At 47.5% G+C, this 24,646-nt stretch overlaps 1 protein-coding gene across 1 annotated transcript in view; it reads left to right on the top strand.

Annotated features, from left to right (window-relative positions):
- The window catches only part of NXN (nucleoredoxin), a 160,221-nt gene that overhangs the window by 112,934 nt on the left and 22,641 nt on the right, over positions 1 to 24,646 (top strand). The window contains exons 2-5 of the mRNA XM_086686384.1: positions 17,383 to 17,500; positions 19,129 to 19,262; positions 19,743 to 19,843; positions 21,735 to 21,841. Coding sequence (XP_086542510.1) covers positions 17,383 to 17,500; positions 19,129 to 19,262; positions 19,743 to 19,843; positions 21,735 to 21,841 — 460 coding nt within the window. The remainder of the gene's footprint in view (positions 1 to 17,382; positions 17,501 to 19,128; positions 19,263 to 19,742; positions 19,844 to 21,734; positions 21,842 to 24,646) is intronic.

Here is a 24,646-nt window from a genome sequence, read left to right as displayed (position 1 = left end):
TTGAGTTAGCTGTTTAGAAGTAAAACAACACACACTAATACTTCATTGTAAAAATGCCTTTCCGGCCAATATCTTGGACTTTTGTGTGTCTATGGAAACGCCCATCTAAATTTCCTGCTTGATTTTTTTTCTTCGCAGCCAGGCATTAACCTGGCAAATACTACTACCCTTTTTTTTTTTTTTTTTTTTTTTTTAATTCTGCTGGTGTGAAGCAAGTGGCAGAAGTTACCTTTTGGAGATCAGAGATCAGCACTCAGTAATTGGACATGAACCGTTGGTGGTTGACGTCCTATTGCGTGTGACAAGACAGCAGAGAACCTCTGCTGAATTAATAGTTTCATTTTAGACCCTTCCCTCACCCTGTTTTATAACAGCTTTATTTAGCAGAGAGATGTGAATCGACGTTTCTTTGTAAGAGTCCGGGAATATAATACTTTGTTCTGTGTTTACTCCCATATTTACTTCTATATAGGGTACGTAGCTCCTTTTCTCCTTATTCTACATGAATCACTTGGATGCATAAATTCAAGGACATTTGTTTGCGGCTCTCCTACATCTGTCTTGAATTTCATCTTTTCCACCCTGTCTTCTACTTTCCAAACAATTTACCTCCCTCTTTCTCTCTCCCTGCTGTTATTTATTTCACCATGGACCCTTTCATTTCAAGAGTTGGCAGAGGGGACCAGTGCAAGCCACAGTCCATTTCTATATAAAGGCGCTTAGGAGCATGGTGATCACAGCTTCTTAGTATAGGACACGACTCCCCTCACTCGGGACACAGCTGGTCCATAACAGTGTGGCCGAGGCTGGTTTCAGAGCTGCGGAGGAGCGTGCTGGGTTCCCAGTGAGGTAATGTCGTTCTCGTCATGGACCAATCCGGTCCAATTTACGGAGGACCTTCATGTGCCAGGCTCTGTGCAGAATGGTGCCTTATGACCGTCCTCTTTGATCTTTTTTTCCAGACTGGGAATTTCTCACATCATTGTAAATGTTTCCTTTCCTCCCCTTGTCATTTGGCCGGGGCTCAGTGGGCCTTCCTGAGGCAGGAAAATGGTAACAAGGGGTTTAACCGGGCACTTGGAAGGTTCTGCCAAGAAACAGAGCTTTCGTGCAGCCAGCGGAGGGCGGGGGGGGGGGGGGGGGGGGGGCAGGGGAGAACACAGCAAACACACCCAATGTAATAACAATCAGGTAGGAAATTTGAAGGGAGTACTCTGCTGAGTGCTAATAGCTCCACTGTGGAACAGGTCTGGATGGCACTAAAATGATAAACATCTCTGTAATTCTCACAAACCACACTTTCTGCCCCTGTTTTCATTTCAAGAGTGGACGTGGAAATGCTCAGCTCGCCCTGCTGGCCTGTAAGTTTCAGCAAGGGGTTAGGAGGTGTTACACCATCACAGTCCTCATTTCCTGGAAACTGCGGGAAGCTTTGAGCCTGTTTGCCTGATTTCTTTTTGGAAGGCAACTTATTTAGTAGCTGTTTAGGGACTACGATGAATGTGTGAAAATAAAATGCCAGCTTGCTCGTTTTTCGTGCCGCATCTGTAGAGTCGAACGCGAGGAGCCAGTTAAGTGCCCTCTTTCTTGGCCTGAACATCGTCATGGTCATCATCACTGATTGAGTTCCCACTGCATGCGAGGCACTGAGGATGCAAAAGCAGCACGAGATGTATTCCCCTGGAGGAATGCATCTGGTGAAGGTCATGTGAGCTGGTCTTTTTGGTTTTGAGCCCCATGAAAATGACGGTGGTAGGATGGCATCTCCCTTCACGTCTCAAAACTCCCTTGTTGCCACAAGTCATGAAACCTGCCCCTTTCTCACTGGAGTTTTCCACTGTGGTACCTGGTCCAGGAGCTCTGTCTAGTGCTGAGTTTGAGAGTTAATAGAAAATCAGAGCCTGGAGCTCCAAGGTCATAGCTTGCCAGCACCCCCAGAATGGAGGAGGCTGTCCTCAGGACCCACCCTGTGCTAACCCCATCTCAGTTGTGGGGGAAGGGGTTCTGTTTTCAGATGAAAAAGCCTTCTTAGCATGGATTTTTTTTTTAAACAAAATGAAAACCTTGCTGGCGTATTTTCTGTAAAGTCCTTTGGATGGATTGGTTAGGGTGAATTGATGGTCTCTGCCACCTTCCAACTAAGGGCAGGGAGGGAAGAGAGAGATTCCCACCTTGACAGGGGACTTCCTGCAGCAGAACCCCACATCTACAAGGAGCGGTACCCTTTCTTCCAGAGTTCCTTGCTTTCCTTTTGGTTTTCTTTCAACCTTATGGGTCCTCTAACAATCTGGCGTGCAGACACTCAGAATAGATTTTTCTGTGGTATGAACTTAACATTCTGGGTTGAGCTTGGATGGCGACACATCTCTCAAAGGAGGTGGCAGATCAGGGATCCCAGCGTTCAAGTAAAAACACACTGCTCAGAGTGAATGTGGGCAAACTCGAGCTCTTTCCTGATTATATCAGCAGAGGGATGGATCCACAATGACACACGCCACAGAAACCCTATCTCTCCTCCCCCACCCTCACCCCCCAGGCCCCCTGAGTGATTGCCTTTGGAGCTGGAACATGGTCTCTCAGATTCCAGACTGACTCTGGCTCCTTGTCCTGTGTCATGGGCAAACTCCCAGCCACTTTAATCCTTCTCTCTCTACAGCATTTGGCCCTGGTCTGTTATTACTAGCCACCCTCTTACAATTCCAAACCACTGTGCCCAGTAGAGGTTTTTATACCAGATGGGGCTTTAGGAAATCCCTCTGTCAGCTTGTGAGAGCTGAGGCACGGGGAAACAGAACAGCCTTTCCCTCTGTCTGTGGTGTCGGCCAGAAAGAACTTGGCAGCCATATGTCGCTTTGTACTCCCAACAAACTGCTCATCTCCTGGCTTGTTGAGTCATTAGGGCAGGAAGTTGTACAGCATAGTCAACGAACCTCTTTAATTAGCGTTACACATGGTACCAGGTTCCAAGTGTTCAGGAACGGGATTCTCTCAGGCCACAGGGAGCTAGAGTGATTGGGAGATACTTTGGGGAAAAAAGAAATATTTTGCATTTCAGCAGTTTCAAAAGGCTGAGAAGAAAATATTTACATTTTTGCCTTTGTGTTTGTGGGCATCATTGCGAACCTTAATAATTTGTTGTTGTTGTTGTTGTCGTTGACTGAAGCTGATCTGAAGGTGCAGCTTTCTTTTTCTTTTTTCCTTTTGTCTGTTTTTTAATGTTTGTTTATTTTTGAGAGAGAGAGAGAGAGACAGAGACAGAGCATGAGTGGGGGAGAGGCAGAGAGAGGGAGACACAGAACCCGAAGCAGGCTCCGGGCTCTGAGCTGTCAGCACAGAGCCCGATGTGGGGCTTGAAGTCACAAACTGTGAGATCATGACCTAAGCAGAAGTCGGACACTTAACCGATTGAGCCACCCAGGTGCCCCCCGAAGGTGCAACTTTCTGAAAGGAAGTTTAGTGGCAGAGTTTCTTGGTGAGTGACCCCTGAGAAGGAAGGAGGAGGAAGAGGCAGCCACCGGGGTTTTGGAATGTGCTTTAGTTCCCTGCCGGCTTCTTCCATTGCTGGTTGCACAGAGCACGTGGCTTCTTTCCTATGCTCACTTTTCATCCTTGCCAGCAACCCACTACTCTGTCACCAGAATCCCAAGACTGCAGCCCACTGCCGCTAGACCCAGGTCTCCAAGCCACAGGGAATGCCACGTTTTTATTTTTTAGTTTCTCATGCCCACTAGCATGGCCACCATGTGTCTCTGGCCTCTTGTGTCTCTGCCTTGTGTCTTATGTCTCGTGTCTCTGGTGGCTGTGTGCATTTCTTTTCTTTTTTTAAAAAATGTTTATTTATTTATTTTGAGAGAGAGGGAGGGAGGGAAGAAGGGAGGGGCAGAGAGAGAGAGAGAAAGCGAATCCCAAGCAGGCTCTGCGCTGACAGCCCTGGTTTGGGACTCGAACTCATAAACAGTGAGATCATGACCTGAACTGGAGTCAGGAGTTGGACGCTTAACCGACTAAGCCACCCAGGTGCCCCTCTGTTGTGTGCATTTCTTAGTTGATTTCTCTCACTCCACAGACTGGATGCTAGTTTGGAAAATGTCTTCATTTCCATGAAGAAGGGGAGCTGTTGCCCCCACCCCCACCCCTCGAGTCGTTGTTGGGGAGGTAGAGACTCCTCTGCTCATCCCTTCCTTTGTCGGGTTTGATCTGCTTACCTACCTTCTGGCAGGAGTTCTCTTGTGGAATATTCTGTACTTACTCATACTGATTTGTGTGGGTCATCCTGGGTCCCAGCCCTGGTAGGGACCAGTGGCGCTATCGTGTCCTGATCACCACAGTCAGTTACTGCTGGGGACGCGCTCTTACGGTCTGACCATGTGCCGGGCCCATTGCCCCCCTGATGGGCTGTCTGCTGTAAAACCGGAAGGGCACACGTTAGAAGTGTTCTCCTGTGAGCGCTTGCCGTGTGCCGGGGGCAGTTCTGAGCACGTGTGCTATCCTCCCACCAGCCCTAGGAGATAGGCACCATGGAACCATTTTGCGATTGAAGAGATTGAGGCTTGGAGAGGCAAAGTCATTTGCCCGAGGTGGCAGGGCCAGGGTTCGGACCCACACTGTCTGCCCCCAGAGCCCGTGCTCTTGCCCGCTGCACTGCTTCCTGCCCTGATGCAGTGAGGATGTGACACTGCCAGAATGCAGCCAGCCCCTTGGAGAAAGGATTAAAAGGTAGTGGTGGTTTTGTGCCCCGCCTGGTAGAAGAGAGCGTGCAGCCCTTTGTCCCGAGAATCGGCAGTGTGTCGGACAGCACTCTACAGTCACAGGGTAAGACGGAAGCATAGCATGCTGTTTGGCTGGTGAGGTGTGTGGCACAGGGCTGGCTGCTGATGGAGATGGACATCTCTCGGCTAAAGAGATAGAAGGAAGCAGCAGATACCAGACCCGACACCTCTCCTGCCAGGCGCACAGTGATTTCCGTTGGAAAAGAATATCTCGCAAAGCAAAGTGAGGCTCTTCAGAACTCAAGATGTCCGCACACCAGCAGTGAGACGCTGGCTCGTCGGGTTGTCTCCTGGCCCCCGTTCCTCTATCTGTGGGCATCCCAAATGATACAAGGCCCAAGAAGTCATTTCTTCCACCAGAATGGGAACGTGCAGCTGACGTGGGTGCTAAACAGGAGTTAGAGGGTCACCACATTCTTCTACTTAGCATCAGAGAAATGGCAGTATTCTAACATCTATTGAACACTTACTAGGCAGCATTCTGAGAACCGTACATATTGTTTTTTAGTTGTTTTAAATGTTTGTTTATTTTTGAGAGAGTGTGCAAGCAGGGGAGGAGCAGAGAGAGAGGGAGACACAGAATGCGAAGCAGGATCTAGGCTCTGAGCTATCAGCACAGAGCCTGACCCCGGGCTCCAACCCACAGACTGCGAGATCACGACCTGAGCTGAAGTCAGATGCTCAACTGACTGAGCCACCCAGGCGCCCCAAGAATTTATTAATATATATCGATTAATATATTAATTAATATATTAATTCAGGGAGTTCTCACAGCAACAGTATGATGGCAGGTATTATCCCTATTTTATTCATGAGACAGTTAAGGCTCTTAAGAAGTGAACTAACTTGCCCCAGGCCCCCCCGGCTGATACATAGCAGGGTTGGGACTTGAACCCAGGCAGTCTGGCTCCAGAACCATGTTCTTAACCATTTTACCTATACCATACACTGCCTTCCACCAAAAGCATTGACTGAAGATTTGACTGACCAATAAGGTCAAACTCAGCCACCAGCTGTTGGTTCTTGTGGCCAACCCGATTTGGAATGAAGGGGCGGGTGTGTTCAACATACAGAACCAGCACCGGCACATTCCCTAAACTAGATGGAGCCAGTCTCCTTTCTTCTTTTTTGATCCTTTATCCTGGCAGTTGCCATGATCTGTCCCATCCCTGTACATAAGTAGTCATGGTTCCAACTTTTTTTTTTTAATTGCAGTAAGATAGATAAAGCATACCATTTGTCATTTTAACCATTTTTCTCTTGTAAACTGTAAGATTCCTGAAGGCAGGCATGGTATTTCACCCCCTTCATATCTTCCTGCAGCACTTTGAGTAATGTTGTAAGAAAATGACACCTAACATCAGATCGTATAGCACGGCTGGGTCAGCTATCCATCCGCTGGAAAACTTACTGTTCTGACATTTAAAGTTATGAAGAATAAATTTTTAATGTCCCTTCTACCCAGTCTCTTTTGTTATTTTTTTTTTAAGTTTATTTATTTATTTTGAGAGAGAGAGAGAACATGAGCAGGGGAGGGACGGAGAGAAAGGGACAGAGAGAATCCCAAGCAGGCTCTGCACTGTCAGCGCAGAGCCCCACGTGGGGCTCCACCCCACGAACTGTGAGATCATGACCTGAGCCAGAATCAAGAGTCAGATGCCTAACCAACTGAGCCACCCAGGCACCCCTTCTTTTTCGTTTAGTATAGCCTGGAGTGGCAGAGATGAACTCGGACGGATGGTGTGTGGTGTATGTAATGTGTGGCTCCTTTGCCTGCAGGAAGCAGAGTGTACGTGTTCTTTTCCAAACCGCACCCTTGGGGCACAGGCCCTCTTTCTGAAGCAACTACAGTGAAGGGAGAATTGATGGTCATTCCGGCTTTGTTAAGTGCAAATCCATAAGGAGGGCTTTGGTTTCTCATGATCAGCCTGGCCCTGCTCACTTTCACCTCTTCCTTGGCCTTGTCTGCTGGTTGGTTCCCTGTGTTGGCTTCAGGCAGAGGAGAGATGGGAAGGTGAAGTGGATGGGGGAATCGAAGGTCCTGTCCGAGAAAGGGAGAAGAGCTCGAATTCCACCAGCACTTGTTTTGAGCAATTGACGCTCCAATTCAAAGAGCCTTCTGGGCCCCCAGCTATCCCAAGGAACGGGGAAGAGTCTTGGTGATAAGGAGGCCCTTTGAATGACTGAGTTTGATTGCTTAGCTAGCCATCCATTCTGGCTGTCCCCTCGACAGTTTTTCCTCTCTCCCTTCCTTCCATTCATTCATTCTTCCATTTGTCCACCCATCATTCACTGAACACATAACGTGTGCCAAGCACTGTACTTGGCAAATCAACAGCTAGCTGTACCAGGCTAAAATTTCAGCCACAGGACAGATCACACTAGAATCATGCCTCAGAAGCAAGATTTGGTCTTAACTCTGGGACAAGGTCCTGTTGGGGCACTTAGAGTGATTCTGAGCTAGCAGTAGCAATGATAACAACAATAATAATAGATATTAATCGTAGCAGGTAGCTGACTATAATAATGTAGTACCTAGTCTATGCCAGGCTCTATTCTAAGCACATATCTAAATCTTTAAAACATCCAATGAAGTGTATGTACTGTTAATCCCATTTTACAGATGAGAAAACCAAGAGAGGGCACCTGGGTGTCTCAGTCCGGGAGTCTGACTCTTGATTTTGGCTCAGACCATGATCTCACAGTTCGCAGGGATCGAGCCCCTCATTGGACCATGGGCTGACAGCACAGAACCTGCTTGAGATTCTCTGCCCCTCTCCTATTCGCACACACACGTGCGCACGGTCTCTCTCTCTCTCTCTTCCCCCCCCCACCCCCCGAAAATAAAATAAACTTAAAAACAAAGACTCTGTTTATGATGATGATGTTGACTGTGGTCAGCATTCGGTGGAAGGGCAGGGGTAAGTCTTGCCTGAGAAGGCTGCGCTGACCTTGCCGACGAGCTTGCTGATGAATCTTACATCTGTGTTAGCTTTGGCTTGATCCCATAGATTTGCAGCAGCTGTTGAGAAATAAAAACTTGGACCCCCAGTCAAGTGCGAGACCCAGTCCTCGGAATGAGAGGCAGATTCTGAGTCACCCTCCGGAGTTGGGGCTTCTCAGAAATCACCAGGTTGCATTTCCCTGTGGCATCTGTGGGTGCTGACGAATCCCCATGGTGTTTCAGATTAGCTTGGCTTTGTAGTGTGCATTTTTACAGTTTACCAGCTCCCAGTCCTGTCCCTTTTGATATTTGCTTCATTGTTCCGTGGATCACTAGAGAAGTGTTTCTGGCCGGCATTCCTAGGATGATCGCTCCAACCACAGCCTTCAGAGTCGCTAACCAGAACCAGCCGCCAGGCCGAGGAATGGGAACTCTCAAGTAACTCAATAGTCCGCTCTGTCATCCTTTTTGATTTTTGCCAAGTTGAGCTAATATTGTCTCCTCTTCCTTTTTTTCCATTTCGTCTTTGCTGCCTTGCTTCTGAATCTGGCACGCTAATTATAAGCACTTAGATCTCTAAGCTTAGAGGGTTTGCTGTGACCTATTCTGCCTGAGTTACCTGGCCTTTGGGCAGCTCTGAAGGGAGGTGGCACAGCCAGTCTGACTGTTGTCAGTGTGAACTCTGAGTGGACGTTTGGCCGGATGGTCACTGGAGGGGGAGCAGGCACTGGAAGTCAAAGTCACTCGGTTGTCCCCAGCTGCAGCAGTGCCAGCCAGGGAGGTCCTTTTAAAGTGCTGAGGTTGGGGTGCCTGGGTGGGTCCGTCTGTTAAGCGACTCTCGGTTTTGGCTCAGGTCATGATCTCCCAGTTCGTGGGTTCAAGCCCCGCATCAGGCTCTGCGCTGACAGTGCTGAACCTGCTTGGGATTCTCTCTCTCCGTCTCTCTCCTCCTTCCCCCCTACCCCCTTTCTCTCAAAATAAATAAATAAACTTTTTTAAAAACTTGGAGGTTGCCGGAGCCTTTTTTCTCCGATGGCCAGTGGAATGTGATCCCCTGCTCTACATCCAGTGTCTGGTTCAAAGGCTGCTGGGACGGGCACCGTGGGCCTTGGCATCTCTGCGCCAGGCCCACAGTCACCCTCTCCAGAAGGTGGGGAGACCAAGCGGAGGGTCCCATCAGAATCACACGTGGTGTCGGAGTTCTAAGCAGAGAGAAGAGCAGAATCCACAGAGTCCGTTCAAAACAATTTCCATATGCCCCTTTAAAACCTGGCAGTCCAGCGTGGGAAGTGGAAGGCAGAAAGGAAGGGGTGGAGAGGGGGGAGCAAACAGACTGCGTAAAGCTGGCTCCAGACTGTGTGTATGTTTTGCAGAAGGTGCTTATGGCGAAACTACCACTTGCCACAGAAGGAAATCCCAGTTTTCTGAGGCATCTTACAACACAGGCTACTAACTATACAGTTGATTGATTAACTTTACAATAGAGTTGACAGGAAAATGTTTTTTTGAAGAGGACGCTGACAAGACAAGGGGGAACTAAGCGTAAATTTGATGCCGATATTAGCGACGTGCCCCATGTGTGCAGCGCTTTGGTTTTCAGAGTATCTCCACACACGGCGCCTCATTTCACTTCGTCCTGAGATGTGGGCGTTACTGTGCAAGGCAAGAGCCGTGACCTGGAGCCAGGGAACTGTGTCGCCTACTGATGTCCACTGAGAGATCAGGGCCTGGATATAAACTGAGCCCCTTAAAGCGCACTTTTTCGGCACTACCAGATTTCCTCCCAAGAAGGATCTTTAAGAGAGTGAGGCAGTGCTGATTCAGTGATGGCTCCTGACTCTGATGATCACACCAAGGAGGAATACGAGCTCCTTCTTGGGGATCCTTACAAATAAGTGCAGTTAGTGTGCCTCTGATCTTCAGCATCCTGAAGGCCAAGGATGAACGGGAGACTGCAGGCGGTAGTCGGTTCTGGAAGAGTTTAGGAGTGTAACTGCAACACGCAGTGAGAGAGTGACTTTCCACTCTTCAGTATTACATCATCGTGGAGTTTAGGCAAATGCTGATTTTTATTAGAGGGAGTTTTATGGATGGGGCAATATCCTAGCTCTCTCGGTTGATCAAGGTCAAGCCATGCCCTAAAATGAACTCGTAAGACAAGGGGAGTCATTATCTGAGGTCCGTAGACCACTTGGGATCAGACAGGTTCACTGACGGTCTTCAAGGAGTTCACGAATTCTATGAAATTACACACAGACTTTTGTGTATGTGCATTTTTCTCTGGGGAAAGGATCTGTAGCTTTTATCCTCAAAAGTGTCTGTGACCCCAAAATGGTTATGAAGCCACTGTTTTAAAGTGGCCTTTTTGAAAATCTTTGGTGGACTGGAGATGTCATGCACACTTGAAAAGGCACAGGGGGTGAGTCTTGGGATCATTTCTTTAAGCTCAAGCTTTTCTCTTTTCCAGTCAGCACAAGAGACTCATCAAAGTGGACCTCTGTGACTTTTCTAACGGAAAGTTCACTTTCTGATTCAAGTATCAAACTTGACATGGTTAGAATGATCATTCCCGTGCCCACTGTACTGGCTCAGAGCAGAGCAACTGTGATGCTGCAGCCTGAGAAAGACAGTCCCATGCAGCCTGCACATCACTGACGAATGACATAAGTTCCTTAAAAAATCTCTATCATATGGGGCGCCTGGGTGGCTCAGTCGGTTGAGTGTCCGACTTCGGCTCAGGTCATGATCTCACAGTTCATGGGTTCGAGAGCCCCGCATCAGGCTCTGTGCTGACCGCTTGCTCAGAGCCTGGAGCCTGCTTCAGATTCTGTGTCTCCTACTCTCTCTGCCCCTCCCCCGTTCACGCTTTGTCTCACTCTGTTTCTCAAAAATAAATAAATGTAAAAAAAAATTTTTTTTAAATCTCTATCATATAAAATTATACCATGATGTATTAGTCTACAGAAGGACTGACTTTTCAGTGTCAGATGTGAGTCTAAAAGCATAATTAGTTTCCACTGAACCAGTGGGCCTTTTTTTGGAAATAAAAGATCCCACAACTATGGATAAAACACAAGCCAGGATCTTCCTTGAGATCCCGTGTGAAAAAAAGGGGGGGTGGATCCCTAGGGAGGGAGGGATGGGAAGGATTATGGGGGTTACAGTTTCTTACCTTTCCAAGAAGGATACTGAGAAAAAAGAAATGTCTCTGATGATTAGGGGTGGGACAGCCAGAGGGCATCATAGTCCTTCTGCTTCATGAGGGAACCAGACCAAATTGTTCTTTTTTATCTGTGGGGGTTGAGGAGACAGCATCCCTATTTTTAGAGTCTTAAGTACTGTACTGAGGGGCGCCTGGGTGGCTCAGTCGATTAAGTGTCTGGCTTTTGTTTTTTTAATTTTTTTTAACGTTTATTTTTTTGAGAGAAAGAGACAGTGCAAGCAGGAGAGGGGCAGAGAGAGGGTGAGGTGATATAGAATCCAAAGCAGACTCCAGGCTCTGAGCTGTCAGCACAGAGCCCAGTGTGGGGCTTGAACTTGTGAACCACGAGATCATGACCTGAGCCAAAGTCAGCTGCTTAACCAACTGATCCACCCAGGCACCCCAAGTGTCTGACTCTTGATTTCAGTTCAGGTCATGATCTCACAGTTTTTGGGTTCAAGACCCACGTCTGGCTCTGTGCTGGTGGTGTGGAGCCTGCTTGAGATATTCTCTCTCTCTCTCTCTCTCTCTCTCTCTCTCTCTCTCTCTTCCTCTCTCTTTCTCTCTCTCCCTTCTGCAGTCTATGCCCCTCCCCCACCTGGACACACTCGCACTCTCTAAATGAACTTGAGAATGCCAGTATCTTCTTTAAAAAAAAAAAAAAGTACTTTACTAATGCTCTCGGGGTAACCCCAGTAGGCCGGCCAGCCCATAGGTCACCCTGTCATCATGTCAGCTGGGGAGCATGGTCCTGACTCACACTGGGTGGCTAAGCATTTAGATGCTAGGTGACCCAGGTACCCAAACCCACCCTTCCTTAAAAATATATAGCCAAAAGTCAATCACGTGCTTACATTTCAAGTACATGTAGGTGCCCACATGCAAACCACTCTATTATAATCACGTTGAACCCTCCATTTTTATGTTTAAGGCCCACAGATTGCAAGCTACTTTAGGGACAAGTCTAGTGACCCGTAAATAAAGTCTTGTTACCAGATGCCATTTGTCTGTGGGAGCCCCAAGCCCCAGAGTAGATATGATAGTAGTGATCCCTTAACAATACATGTGACCAGGGAAGATTTCTCCTAGGAAGGCAAGGATGGCTTAACCTTGGAGCTAAAGGCTACTAATGAACTATACTGCAACAGATCAAAAGAGTAACCATAGAGGTGCCTGGGTGGCTCAGTTGGTTAACCGTCTGGCTCTTGGTTTCGGCTCAGATCATGATCTAATAATGGTTTGTGCGTTCAAGCCCCATATCGGGCTCTGTAGTGACAGCATGGAGATTGCTTGGGATTCTTTCTCTGCCTCTACCCTGCTTGTGCTCTCTCTCTCTCTCTCTCCAAATACAAAATAAACTTAAAAATTAAAAAAAAAAAAACCCATAAAGTAACCATCCATTCCTGATAAAACTTTTAGGTCAAAAAGTTCACACAAGCCTATATTTTTTTAATTGTGGTAAAATACAGATAACGTAAAATTCACCATCTTAACCATTTTTAATTCATTCTCACTGACATGCAGCCCTTCATGGCCACCCATCCCTGTAACTCTTTTGATCTTGTAAAACTGAGCCTCTATACCCGTTAAACAGTAATACCAGCTTTCTTCCATCTCCACCGTCCACCCAACCCCAATGGTGGTAGCAACCACCATTACAATTTCTGTCTTTATGACTTTGACTACTCTAGGTACCTCATAGGAATGGAAACACACAGAATTTGTATTTTTGTGACTGGCTTCTTTCATTTAGCAAGGTGTCCCCAAGGTTCATACACGTAGTAGCATGTGTCAGAATTTCCTTCCGTTTTTTCTTTAATTCCACTTTTATTTATTTTTTTTTAAGATTGTTTTTAGGTTTGGGGCGCCTGGGTGGCTCAGTTGGTTGAGTGTCCGACTTCGGCTCAGTCATGATCTTGCCGTCTGTGAGTTTGAGCCCCGCATCAGGCTCTGTGCTGACCGCTCAGAGCCTGGAGCCTGTTTCAGATTCTGTGTCTCCCTCTCTCTCTGCCCCTCCCCTGCTCATGCTCTCTCTCTCTCAGTCAAAACTGAATAAAACATGAAAAAAGTTTTTTAAAAAAAGATTGTTTTTAGGTTTATTGATTTATTTTGAGAGAGGGAGAGAGCAAATGCGTGGGAGGGCAGAGAAGGGTGGAAAGAGAGAGACAGAGAGAGAATCCTAAGCAGGTTCCCCACTGTCGGCACAGAACCTGACAAGGGGCTCAGACTCCCAAACTGAGACACCGTTACCTGAGCAGAAATCAAGAGGTGGATGCTTAACCAACTGAGCCACCCAGGTGCCCCAGAATTTCCTTCCTTTTAAGGCTGAATAACATTCAAGACTATTTTGTTTAACATGTTTAAGAGTATCCGTCTCATGGGGTGCCTGGGTGGCTCAGTGGGTTAAGCGTCCAACTTTGGCTCAGGTCATGATCTCACAGTTTGTGGGTTTGAGCCCCGCATCAGGCTCTGTGCTGACAGCTCGGAGCCTGGAGCCTGCTTCTGATTCTGTGTTTCCCTCTCTCTCTGCTCCTCCCCTGCTTATGCTCTGTCTCTCAAAAATAAATAAATGTAACAAAAAAAAAAAAAAAAAAAAAGAGTATCCATCTCATACCAATGGCTAGTCTTATATATAATAGTAAAAGGTATACCCATTATGATCAGGTGGAAGTTAAAGATGATTGCTACTTACTATTGTCCTGGAAAATTCCAGCCAATATAGTTCTTTAAGAAAAGGAAATAAATGATGTAATTGTGGAAAAGGAAGGTGAAGTTATGTTTATTTGCAAATAGCATGGCTTTCTATTCAGGCTAAAAACGTGCTTTGAAGTAAGAGTGTACATTTAAAAATTAGTCAGGTTTTACAATTCCATCTTTCTGTCTGTGACCTCGACCCCACCCTCTGGCCTATTCAAGGACTCTGTTCTTGCATTTTTCCTTCTCATCAATATTTTCCTCTTCTGGATTATCCCCAGCAGCATATACTAAAGCATCTCCCATCTTTAAAATACCGCCCCCTGACTTCACCTTTAAAATATCCTCTCTCTGACCTCATCATGTGTTTCTCCAGCTACAGTCCTATTCTCTGCTCCCTTTCCAGCAAAACTCTTAAAGTTATCTGTAGTCACTACCTTAGCCCCTTATCTGCCATTTTCTTTTTCTCTTGATAGCCTTTCCTGTTTTTATTGTTCCCGCTTGGTGTTTCGTGTGGGAAGCCGACTCGAGTTTGTCTGGTCCCAGGGCCCCTCTAGGTGTGTGTGCCGGACAGAGCTGCATCCCGTTGTCTCCCTCTTCCACTCACTCTTTTGTCCTCACTTTACTGACTCCTCCTTGACTGTCAAGGTCGTGAATAAACTTAGCTGCCACATCTCTGGTCAGTTCTCTGCCCTCGTCTTACTCAACGTGTCAGCAGCATTTGACGCAATAGTGTACTCTCTCCCTAAAACACTTTTGCCACCTGCCTTTTGGGACACCGGAGTCTCCCCGTTTTCCTTCTATGTCATGTGTCACTCCTTCTCAGTCTTTTGTGGGTGGTCCCTGGCTCTGCTCTGGGGTGCCTTTTCCTCTGTAGCCTGTCCTCTCCTTGGATAACCTCATGGAGGCTCATGACCCCTCACAGCATCCAGGCAGCGACAATCCCTGATTTATAGCTCATGCCCCCCAGCTCCCCAGAGCCTAGACTTGTAAGTCCAGGTGCCTCCTTGAAATCTCCCCTTGCACATCTAATGGGCATCTCAGGTTGACCTCTCTTATCTCCATCTTTCCCTCCCAAACTTTTGCCTCCATTTTTCCTCATCTTGGTTCATAGGACCCCTTGACACACTTTTGCTCAAACTCCAAAACCATAGTACATCCTTCATCTTTTTCTTTCCCTTATCCCTTCCACATATTCAGTCTGTCAACCTACTCTATTGACTGTCTTAAGAATACATCATGTCCTCACTCTCTGCTGCTATAACCCAGGTCCTCCTCACTGCTCTCAACTTCTGCCTGGGCTGTTTGCACTGGCCTCTCCAGATCCTGCCTTCTCCTTGTCTTCCCCTACAGTATGTTCCCTCAGGGCTGCCAAAGTGACCTTTTAAACTGTAAATCAAATCATACCACTCCCCTGCTAATGCTCTGTAGTTTCCTGTTACACTTAGAATAAAATTCCATCATTTTTACTAGTCTACAGGGCCTTAAAGATCTGCCAAGAGCGCCCTTCTGACCTCATTGTGGCCCCTCTCCCCGACTCTATCTGACTGTGTCTACCCCAGCCTTCTTTCTGATCTGCCTCCCAGCCTCTAACAGGTGCCCTGGGCCTCAGGTGGCCTTCCCCCATGAGCACGTGACTCGCCCCATCTCATATCCGGGATCTGTGCTCAAATGCCATTTCTTCAAAGATGCCTTCCCTGACTACTCGCCAAAATATGTACCCCAGGAGGGTGCCTGGGTGGCTCAGTTGGTTAAACGTCCCACTTTGACCTGGGTCATGATCTCACGGTTCGTGGGTTCGAGCCCCGCGTCGGGCTCTGTGCTGATAAGAGCCTGGAGCCTGTTCCAGATTCTGTGTGTCTCTGTCTCTCAAAAATAAACATTGAGGAAAAAAAAAATTTTTTTTAAAGTAATATTGGTAAGAATACTGAGGAATGGGCTCTCGTTTGCCACTGGTAGAAATATAAAGTTGCCCAAGCTTTTTAAGTGGTGAGTCATGGGTGATTTTTATCTCAATTTTTACGGTTTGCTGTGTTTCTCATTTTTTCCAATAATTACTCCCCCCCCCATAATTACTTTTTAAATCGGATAAATCGCTTCATCTTCCTTCCCGCCCCCCTTTAAAATTATTAACCTGGCTGGATCCTTGTACTTGCAGACTTAGGAAGCTAATCCCAGCAGCAGGATGGTCTTGTTCTGCTGTTGGGCCTTTCCTCCTAAAAATGTTTGATCTGAAGCCTGTATCAGGTTTCTCTGGGATGATGTAGTACTGGTCACTGCCGACTGTATGTGCAGAGTCGCTCCTGTTAGAAGGGCTGGTTTGGGAGCCCACTGGAAAGGCAGGGCCCACCCAGTTCCAGGTGGGGTCCCACGACCTTTCCTGCCAAGACCCAGGTCTCCACAGACAGGGGAAGCCTAACATTTTGTAGCAGATACCCCACCCGACTCCTTCGCTGCTTGAGATTGAATTAAAAACAATAATAATCTGCTCTGTGCAGCTGGACTTCTGGTGCCTGCTTCCCCTTGACACATCCGCGCCCCATTCTGCCAATGCCCAGGCGGCCAGCCCTCCTGTGTGGGCCCCAGGCCCCCGGAAGGGAGGCTGCAGCTGAATCAGCAGTGGGCCATTCTTCCATTTCCCGTTGGTAGTTAGACATTTGGGCCATTCTGCCATTTCCCGTTGGTAGCTGGACATTTTGTTTAATTATGTTGCTTTCTGGGCTTGGCAGTTAAGTTCCAGAGCACCCAGTGGACCCCCCCCCCCCCCGCCCCCGAATGGCGGTCACTCTGATGGCCGGGAGCTGATAAAGGAGTCTGCACATCCTCAGCTTCCTGTCCCAGGCTGTTGCATTCGTGCTTTCTCAGCCTCACCCCTCCTAGACCCTGGTCCTCTGACAGTTGGCTGAGGCAACATCGAACCTGCCAGTAGATTGTGGGTTGTTTTGAGTGGCACTGAGAACTAAGAATTGGAGCCGGCTCAGGATGTTGCTTCCCTAGTGTTTGTGGGTGAATGACACACACAGCGACTGCCCATACTCCCAAGTGCAGGAACCGATGTGGTGGGGAGAGCGCCGGATTCTGGCTATTTGGTCTTCTGTTGGGATACCCTTGTCCCCTCTCCCTTGGAGCTCAGGTGCCACAGCAGAGCCGGGAAGCAGGGGAGCACCTGCCTGCTGATGGGGTTCAGAGACACCAACAAAAAGCCTCCCTTCCTGCTTTAACCACCTGGTATTGGGGGTGCACATGTAGTTCATTTCCTAATTCATCTTCGTCTTTATGCTTTTCTTTAAAGTTTATTTATTTTGAGAGAGAGAGCAGGGGAGGGGCAGAGAGACAGGGAGAGAGAGAGAGAATGCCAAGCAGCCTCCGCACTGTCAGCGCAGAGCCCAATGCAGGGCTCGAACTCACGAACCATGAGATCATGACCTGAGCCGAAATCAAGAGTCGGACACTTAATCAAGTGAGCTCAGCTAGGCACCCTTCATCTTTATGCCTTTTAGAGGAAGTGCCCGTGGGAGAGGTGGGGGAGAAGAGCTGTCTTAGAACAGGTGTGGTCTTCTGTTGGCCTCTGTCACAGCTTGAGCCTGGATGGGACTCAGACTCCCCTCCCCTGTCACAGACCACAGAGGCCAATGATTGTAGCTTCACTTATTCATTTCCCTGTACAGCAGTGTTTTCCAGTTCTTTCGCCCCTCAGGCCTGATGGGGCTCAAAAGGATGCTTCGATTGATCTGGTTTGGACTTAACCACCTTTTTCACTTTGCTTCTTACAGCTTAAACTTTGGAACAAATACCGAATTTCCAACATTCCATCACTAATATTCCTAGACGCCACCACCGGGAAGGTCGTGTGCAGGAATGGGCTGCTGGTGATCCGTGATGACCCAGAAGGTAGGACTTTGGCGTGTCCATCCCGTACTCCCCGTTCTGTCCCCCTACCCTGACCGTCCCTACTGGTAGAGAACATACAAATGAAATATATCTGAGGGCGTTTGTTTAGCTAGAGGATATTGTGATGAAATTGATGAAGTTATAGTATTCTCTAAGTCATGGTTAACGTTTTTAAAGAGATCAGAATGTTCCTCTTGGAGGCTTTCATTCATGGGCCAAAGGAGATGGAACCTGAAAAAGGAAGTTCAGTTCTGAGGGCTGAGGAGGTCATTGAGAAGCAACGAGAGCCTGGAGATGGATGGACTTCTGGTGCTGTTTCCACAGCAGCCGTCACTTTAACAATTAGAGGCAAACTAAGCGGTTGTGAGATTTTTTCCTCTTTAAAATATTACCCTAGCAGAGTCATAGTCTTGATGTTGCTCTCCTGGCCTCAGGGGTGACTGACTTCATTTCTTGGTGCTGCCCAAGTCCTGCAGCCTTGGCCTTGGTGATGTACCCGGTGCAGGCTGCCCTAATCACTCTGCTCACTGGCTGTCCAAGGTCTGTTTCTGTCCCACTGGCACTGGAGTCTTAAAAGCATCCTAAGGTCTTCCCTTCCTCACTTACTGTCAGTTAGGGGATTCAACCCTGGTCACAGGTTTTCCAAATAAAAATTTCACCTGCTTCAAAGAATTGCCCTCAGTAAAACCCAAGGCATGGTAGAACCAAGTTTTCACCTTCGCAGATCACACACACACACACACACACTCACTCACTCACTCACTCACTCACTCACTCACTCACTCACACTCTCTCTCTACTCTGATCTTGTTAAAAATGCAGATTTCCCAGCTCCATCCCCAGAGATATTTGGGACCATTTGTTTCAGGGCGGGCTTGGCCATCTGCACGTTTAGTCAGTCTGCGTGTCTCCCATTCCCCCCTCCCCCAACCCCAGGCGATTTTTGAGGCGGTGGTCCACAGACCACCCTGTGAGAAAACGCTGTTCTGTTGCTCTTCCTGCCTGGGGCTTAAGTGTCATCAGAATGGAGAACATCTGGGTTGAGTGAGTGTTACTCTTTCCTTTTACTGGATTTAATTCTCACTTGGTTCCCTGGGCCCCAACCCAGACTGACTGAATCAGAATCTCTGGGGGTGGGTCCCAGGAGCATCATATTTTAAAATTCCCCAGCTGATTCTGAAATGCCGTCAGAATGGAGAGCCACTGAGATTCCGGGGTTGGACTTGAAGAAACTCATGGTTAATACATGAGGCAGTGATTCCCCATCCTGGCCCATCATCAGACTTCCCTGGGGAGTTGGTTTTGCTTCACTTTGGACATAGATCTTCAGCCTTGGCCCCGGATCCAAAGACTCAGAGCATGACCTGGGCTTCTGTACTTTTCAAAAGCCCCCCAGGAGCTGGGTCCTATGATCACCCAGGTTCGGGAACCATTGTCTTGAAGGTAGGTGGGGCTGTGCCGTGGATAAGGTTCTGCCTTCATTCCTGGGTTTTAGCTCCAGATCCTATGCGTGTGTTAACAAATACTATTTGATGATAAAGCTGTCATGCCCTGCTGCTGTGAGGACTCTTGGGTCAGAAGTCTCAAGGAAGAATCTTAACGTTCTTACCACCTGTTGCCTGTTTCAGGTTTGGAATTCCCTTGGGGACCTAAGCCCTTCAGGGAAGTCATTGCGGGGCCCTTGCTTAGAAATAACGGACAGTCCCTGGAAAGCAGCAGCCTGGAGGGGTCTCACGTGGGAGTCTATTTCTCCGCACACTGGGTGAGTGTTCAGGCCCTCCTTAGTCCAGACGGAAGGAAGCAGCGATGCTGCCACCAAGACCAGTTGGGGTTGGCTTCTAGGGGTGTTACTGCTTGGGTATCACTTCCTGGTGTTCTTACTTCCTCCTGCACCTGATGCATGGCTTACATGCCACGAGCGCTTATTATTTTGAGTGATAATAGCAGCAAGAAAATTCTTCTTTTGACTGGTCTGAAAGGGTAGTCTTCCTCACCCATTCTGATGAGGCTTCTACTGGTCTCCAAGGGGGTTCATTTAAACTGCTGCCTGCTGGCACACCGTGGAGGTGAGAAGAGCCTATCCTGAATGCTCACCATTACAAGGGGCACATTTGTTTCTGCCTCTTTAATAAGCTGGGTCTTGCTATCCCAGTCCTACTTGGGTCTTGCTTACCTGGCCTCTGCAGGCAGGAGAAGACGAAGGTACAGGGTCAAACCATAGGATCTCACTCTCCTCTTTCAGTGTCCACCCTGCCGAAGCCTCACCCGGGTCCTGGTGGAATCCTACCGGAAGATCAAGGAGGCAGGCCAGAAATTTGAGATCATCTTTGTTAGTGCGGACAGGTAACGCGTGCTGGGGAAAGTGGCCGTGTGGTTCCCTTCCCCAAAGGTGGTTAACATGCATTTCTTTTGCCTTACGCTTCTCGCCTGCTAAGTGTAGAGCGTGGAGATGGGAATTGGGGAAGGCGTATCTGGGATGATTGGCAGACAGATGCCTTTTAGATTTTCTTGTGCAATTGTTTGAAGGGGAGCTGAGAAAAACCTGTTCTTGCTGTAAATATTGGGGCACGTCCCACTTCCGGCCTAGGCCATTTGAGGTTAGGATGCAATTTTCTGATTCGTTCAGCTTTATGGATTGTGATGAAAGGGTGTGGTGGGGGAGGGATGGAAAGAAAAGAACCGGAGGCTAATGGAATGTGACACCTATCTGGGATGGCTGTGCTATAATTTTTTTCCGCTCAGGCCTCGTGCTTCGCCTGGGGGCTGTCCTAAAAACCAGAAGGGCAGACATTCGTCCTGGAGTACGTCTGGTCCTTTTAGCCTCAGCTTCCTCTGCTTCAGGCCCCCTTGCTGGTTTTATTCATCAGTGACCTTCCTTCATCACAAAACTCCAACTCTGGTTCAGACCAAGCCACCAGGTGTTTCTGCTTCTCAAGTTCCTGTTCACAGAAGGATCTCTGAGATGCCAACACACTGAGGGCCTTTTGTATCTTCTAAAAATTTTTTTTTAGTTTATTTATTTTGAGAGAGACAGAGCTCACAGGAGGGGCAGAGAGAGAGACAGAATCCCAAGCCCGCTCTGTAGCGCCAGTGCAGAGCCAAATGCGGGACTCGATCCCATGAACTGCGAGATCATGACCTGAGCCTAAATCAAGAGTCAGACGCTTAACCATCTGAGCCACCCAGGCGCCCCAGCATTTTGTATCTTTGATATCTGATACTGTGCCATGCTTGGTGTATTGGCCCATGGTCCAGCCCTGGTACTCCCAGCTCCCCATCTCTGCATGTAACTGGGGATGAGCAATCATCACTCTTTTATTTTTATTTTATTTTTAATTTTTTAACGTTTATTTATTTTTGAGAGAGAGCACAGGAAGGGCAGAGAGAGGAAGATGCAGAATCCAAAGCAGGCTCCAGCCTCTGAGCTGTCAGCACAGAGCCTGATATGGGGCTCAAACTCACTAGTCATGAGATCATGATCTGAGCCGAAGTCAGACACTTAACCCACTGGGCCACCCAGGTGCCACAGGCATCATTTTTTTTTAAAGCTTTAAAAAATATCAACTTTATTGAAGTGTAATTTACATACAATAAAATGAATACATTTTGGACATACAATTCAGTGAATATTGACCCATGTATGTACCCCTGTAATTGTCACAGTGAAGTATAGAACATTTCTGTCATTCACAAGGTGCCCTTCTGCCCCTTCTTGGTCAGTTCTCACCCCCAAACTCGAGCCCCAGGGAGCCCCTGATCTGCTTTTTATCACTTTGGATAGATCTGTCATTCCTAGAGTTGTTTATACATGGAATCATAGGTTTATGCTCAGTTAAAAGTGTGCTCCTGTACACAGGACTGTTATATGCACAATTTAGAAGTGTCACGGGGACCGCAATGTCGCTGTACATCTAGGCTTCTTATAAAACTACCACCTGCCCGTGTTGGAAAGAGAAACTTGGGCATGAGTTCAACTGGTAGGATCCACAGGAACAGGCTACTTGAAATGGCCTGGTGGTTCAGTTCCCATCCGCCTGTCGTGTGGAGGCTGTTGCTGCGCGGTAACCAAAAGGGGTAGAATAATGCCCCCCTGTAGCCTGGTGTCTGAGGAGCATGATGTTCAGAGGCGCTGGCATCTGCAGAGCCCTGGGTGTAACTTGGTGGAAGGTGGGGAGGACCCTGCGGTGGCACTTTCAGGGGTAACAGAGCCTTGTTTCCATGTGTGTCTCTGTAGGTCAGAGGACTCATTCAAACAGTACTTCAGTGAGATGCCCTGGCTCGCTGTCCCCTACACCGATGAGGCCCGGCGGTCACGCCTCAACCGGCTGTATGGAATCCAAGGTAGGCGTTCCCGACTCCCTGGGATCCCTGGAGACCTGCTCATCTGGGCTCACCACCTCTTTGGCTTTTCTTTTAGAGGGAAAAGGACATCTTTATTTCCATTACATGTTCATGTTCCTTACCGTCTCAAAAATGACATGCTGTGAATTCTGCAGTATGTAAATTACACCTCATTAAAGGCATTAAAAAAAAAAAAAAGGACCAGCCCAGGTGAAACAGCTACTTCTCACCACCTGACCTGGTGGGTTCTCATGCCCTTGGGCTATGGAGCACACACTCCCAAATGACTTGGCCAGAATCCTGAGGGTTCTGTCAAACAGACCTAAGAGTGACCTTTGGTTCCATCAGTCAGACTCTCTAAGCCTCAGTTTCCTCATCTGCAAAATGGGCATGATAAATCCCTGCCACAAAGAATTGCTGGGAGCATTAATAGGATAATGTATATAAAGCACTTCATGGTTACTGAAGCACAAGAGTGAGGGCTGAGTGGCTGGTGCCTTCTTGGTGAGAAAACCAATGTCCTGAGAGTGTTGAAAACTGGGACTTGAAGTACTAATCATGGCATTTTTCAGAAATAATGATTATTAAGTGAGACGAATTGTGTTTTTATTCTCTGTTATGTGAAACCTCCTTCCCAGCCTTCATCCAGCCCGGTTTTCTCTTGGTAAAGCACTTAGTTGGCCTGTTAAGAATTAAATGCATTCTTATATGTCAATTACATCTCAATTTTAAAAGAAGAATTAAACTCATTTCCTTTGTAGCAGTACTACCAGATCCTGGTTAGCCCTAGACAGACACAGCTAACATCTGAGATCTCAGTGCTGCTTGTGTTATAGGGACTGAAGAAAGAAAAAAAAAAAAAAAGACAAAATTTAGCCACAAATTCCACAGCTAAGGAGAACTCATCAGGTTCTTTTTAAGCTTTTTCTTCACCATTTAGAGTAAGCATATGGCTCTGTTGGGAGCTAAAGTTTCCAAATAATTAATATTTAATTTTAAATCAGTGCTTCTGCATTTCATATGTGCCTAAGAGTCCTCTAGGGACCTTGTGAAAATACAGACTCAGATTTCCTGGGTCTGGGTGGGGTGGGGCTGATAGTCTGCATTTCTAGCAAGCCCCCAAGTGACACTGATGCTGGTGGCCCAGGGACCCCACTTTGGGTATTTATTTTTATTTTTAGAGAGAGAGAACACGTTAACAAGCTGGGGAGAGGCAGAGAGAGAAGGAGAGAGAATCCCAAGCAGGCTCCAAGCTATCAGTGTGGAGCCCAACATGGGGCTCCATCCCATGACCATGTAATCATAATCTGAGCTGAAATCAAAAGTTGGATGCTCAAAAAAAAAAGTCGGACACTCAACCGAGCCAGCCAGGCATCCCATGGAGGCTCATGTCTCCTATTAATAAGAAAAGATGAAAGGAGCTCCCTTTCCAAACAAAAGCTGAGTGATAATAACATTGTTTACTAGTCCAGAAGTGAAGGGACCAAGTTGAATAACTTAAAAGAAGATGCCAAAGCTTTTTCCTTCCAGCACTGTGTTTGCACAGAGACTTACAATATGAGTGCCTAGATGTAGGAGCAGTATCTGTTGAGATGAGTATCAGGAATGACCTTTGGCCAGTGGTACTGAGCAGAGCATTAAATTGCCACTTTGTGAGGATAAGTAAAACTTCAGATCTCTCAATTCATTTATTTGTTCCTTCAACCACTGTTTACTGAGGGCTGTATTCTTCCAGATGTTGTGTTCTTCCAGACATGGGGGATACAATCTTGAGTAAAAATGGACCCAGTCCTGCGGCGCCTGGGCAGCTCAGTTGGTTAAGCGTCCGACTGTAGCTCGGATCATGTTCTCGTGGTTCATGGGTTCAAGCCCCACGTTGGGCTCTGTTGACAGCTCAGAGCCTGGAACCTGCTTCGGATTCTGTGTCTCCCTCTCTCTCTGCCCCTCTCCTGCTCACTGTCTGTCTCTCTGTCTTAAAAATAAACACTTAAAAATGAATGAATGAATAAATAAATAAATACACCTTCTTGCTTTTAGGATTCAGATCTTTACTCCAAAGGTAACTCTGTGTATTACTTAAAGGAGATGTGACCATCTTATTGTCATTGTACAGTGGGAAACGGGTGCAACCAGCCAGTGCGAGTGTTCCTCAGCCTCAGTTCTGGGGCTGTGACTAGAAGCTCTTGGAGGGACTCCAGGTGAGCCCCATTGGTACGCTGACTAGTTCCAGGTCTTTCCTTAGCATTACCTAGACTTTGCTGCCCTTCAGTGCCCATGTCTACATGCAGCTGTCCCCACTCCTTCTGAGGACCACAGATTTCTCATCTTGGTCCTTGCAGCAATACTGGGACATTCCTGAGTTTTCTCTCTTCCCTATTCCCCTTACACACCGGCAGGTGTCTTTGATATCTGTCTTCCTCTAACTCCTCCAATCATGTTCTGGCTTCTCCTGTCCCTCTCTCCCAGCTTCTGTACATGTCTGTGTGCATGTATGTATTCACGCACAAATGAGTCACATAAGATGTGACTCTGCGTCACATGGTTGGGCCTTGGAACATACTGTCACTGATGACTGGGAGGCATCTTACATGTACATACCAAAAAGAATGTCAGCTGTCCTACCTTCACTAGGCATGGGGCCTCTTGGATCTTTGGGACATTGTTTCCTGTTTCTTGTCTTATTCTACCCTCACTGATACCACCACTCTAGTCTAGGCCACCAACAACCCAGTCCTGTCCCTACTTCCTACTGCTGAGTGACCTTGAGCTAGTTACTTAACCTGTCTCTCTCTCTTTTTTTTTAAG

The sequence above is a fragment of the Puma concolor genome, chromosome E1, assembly GCF_028749965.1.
Source record: "Puma concolor isolate L17-30 chromosome E1, mPumCon1.1.hap2, whole genome shotgun sequence".
NCBI classification, from domain to species: Eukaryota; Metazoa; Chordata; class Mammalia; order Carnivora; family Felidae; genus Puma; species Puma concolor.
The sequence above is the reverse complement of the archived record's forward strand: the minus strand, read 5'-3'. Positions and strand labels throughout refer to the sequence as shown.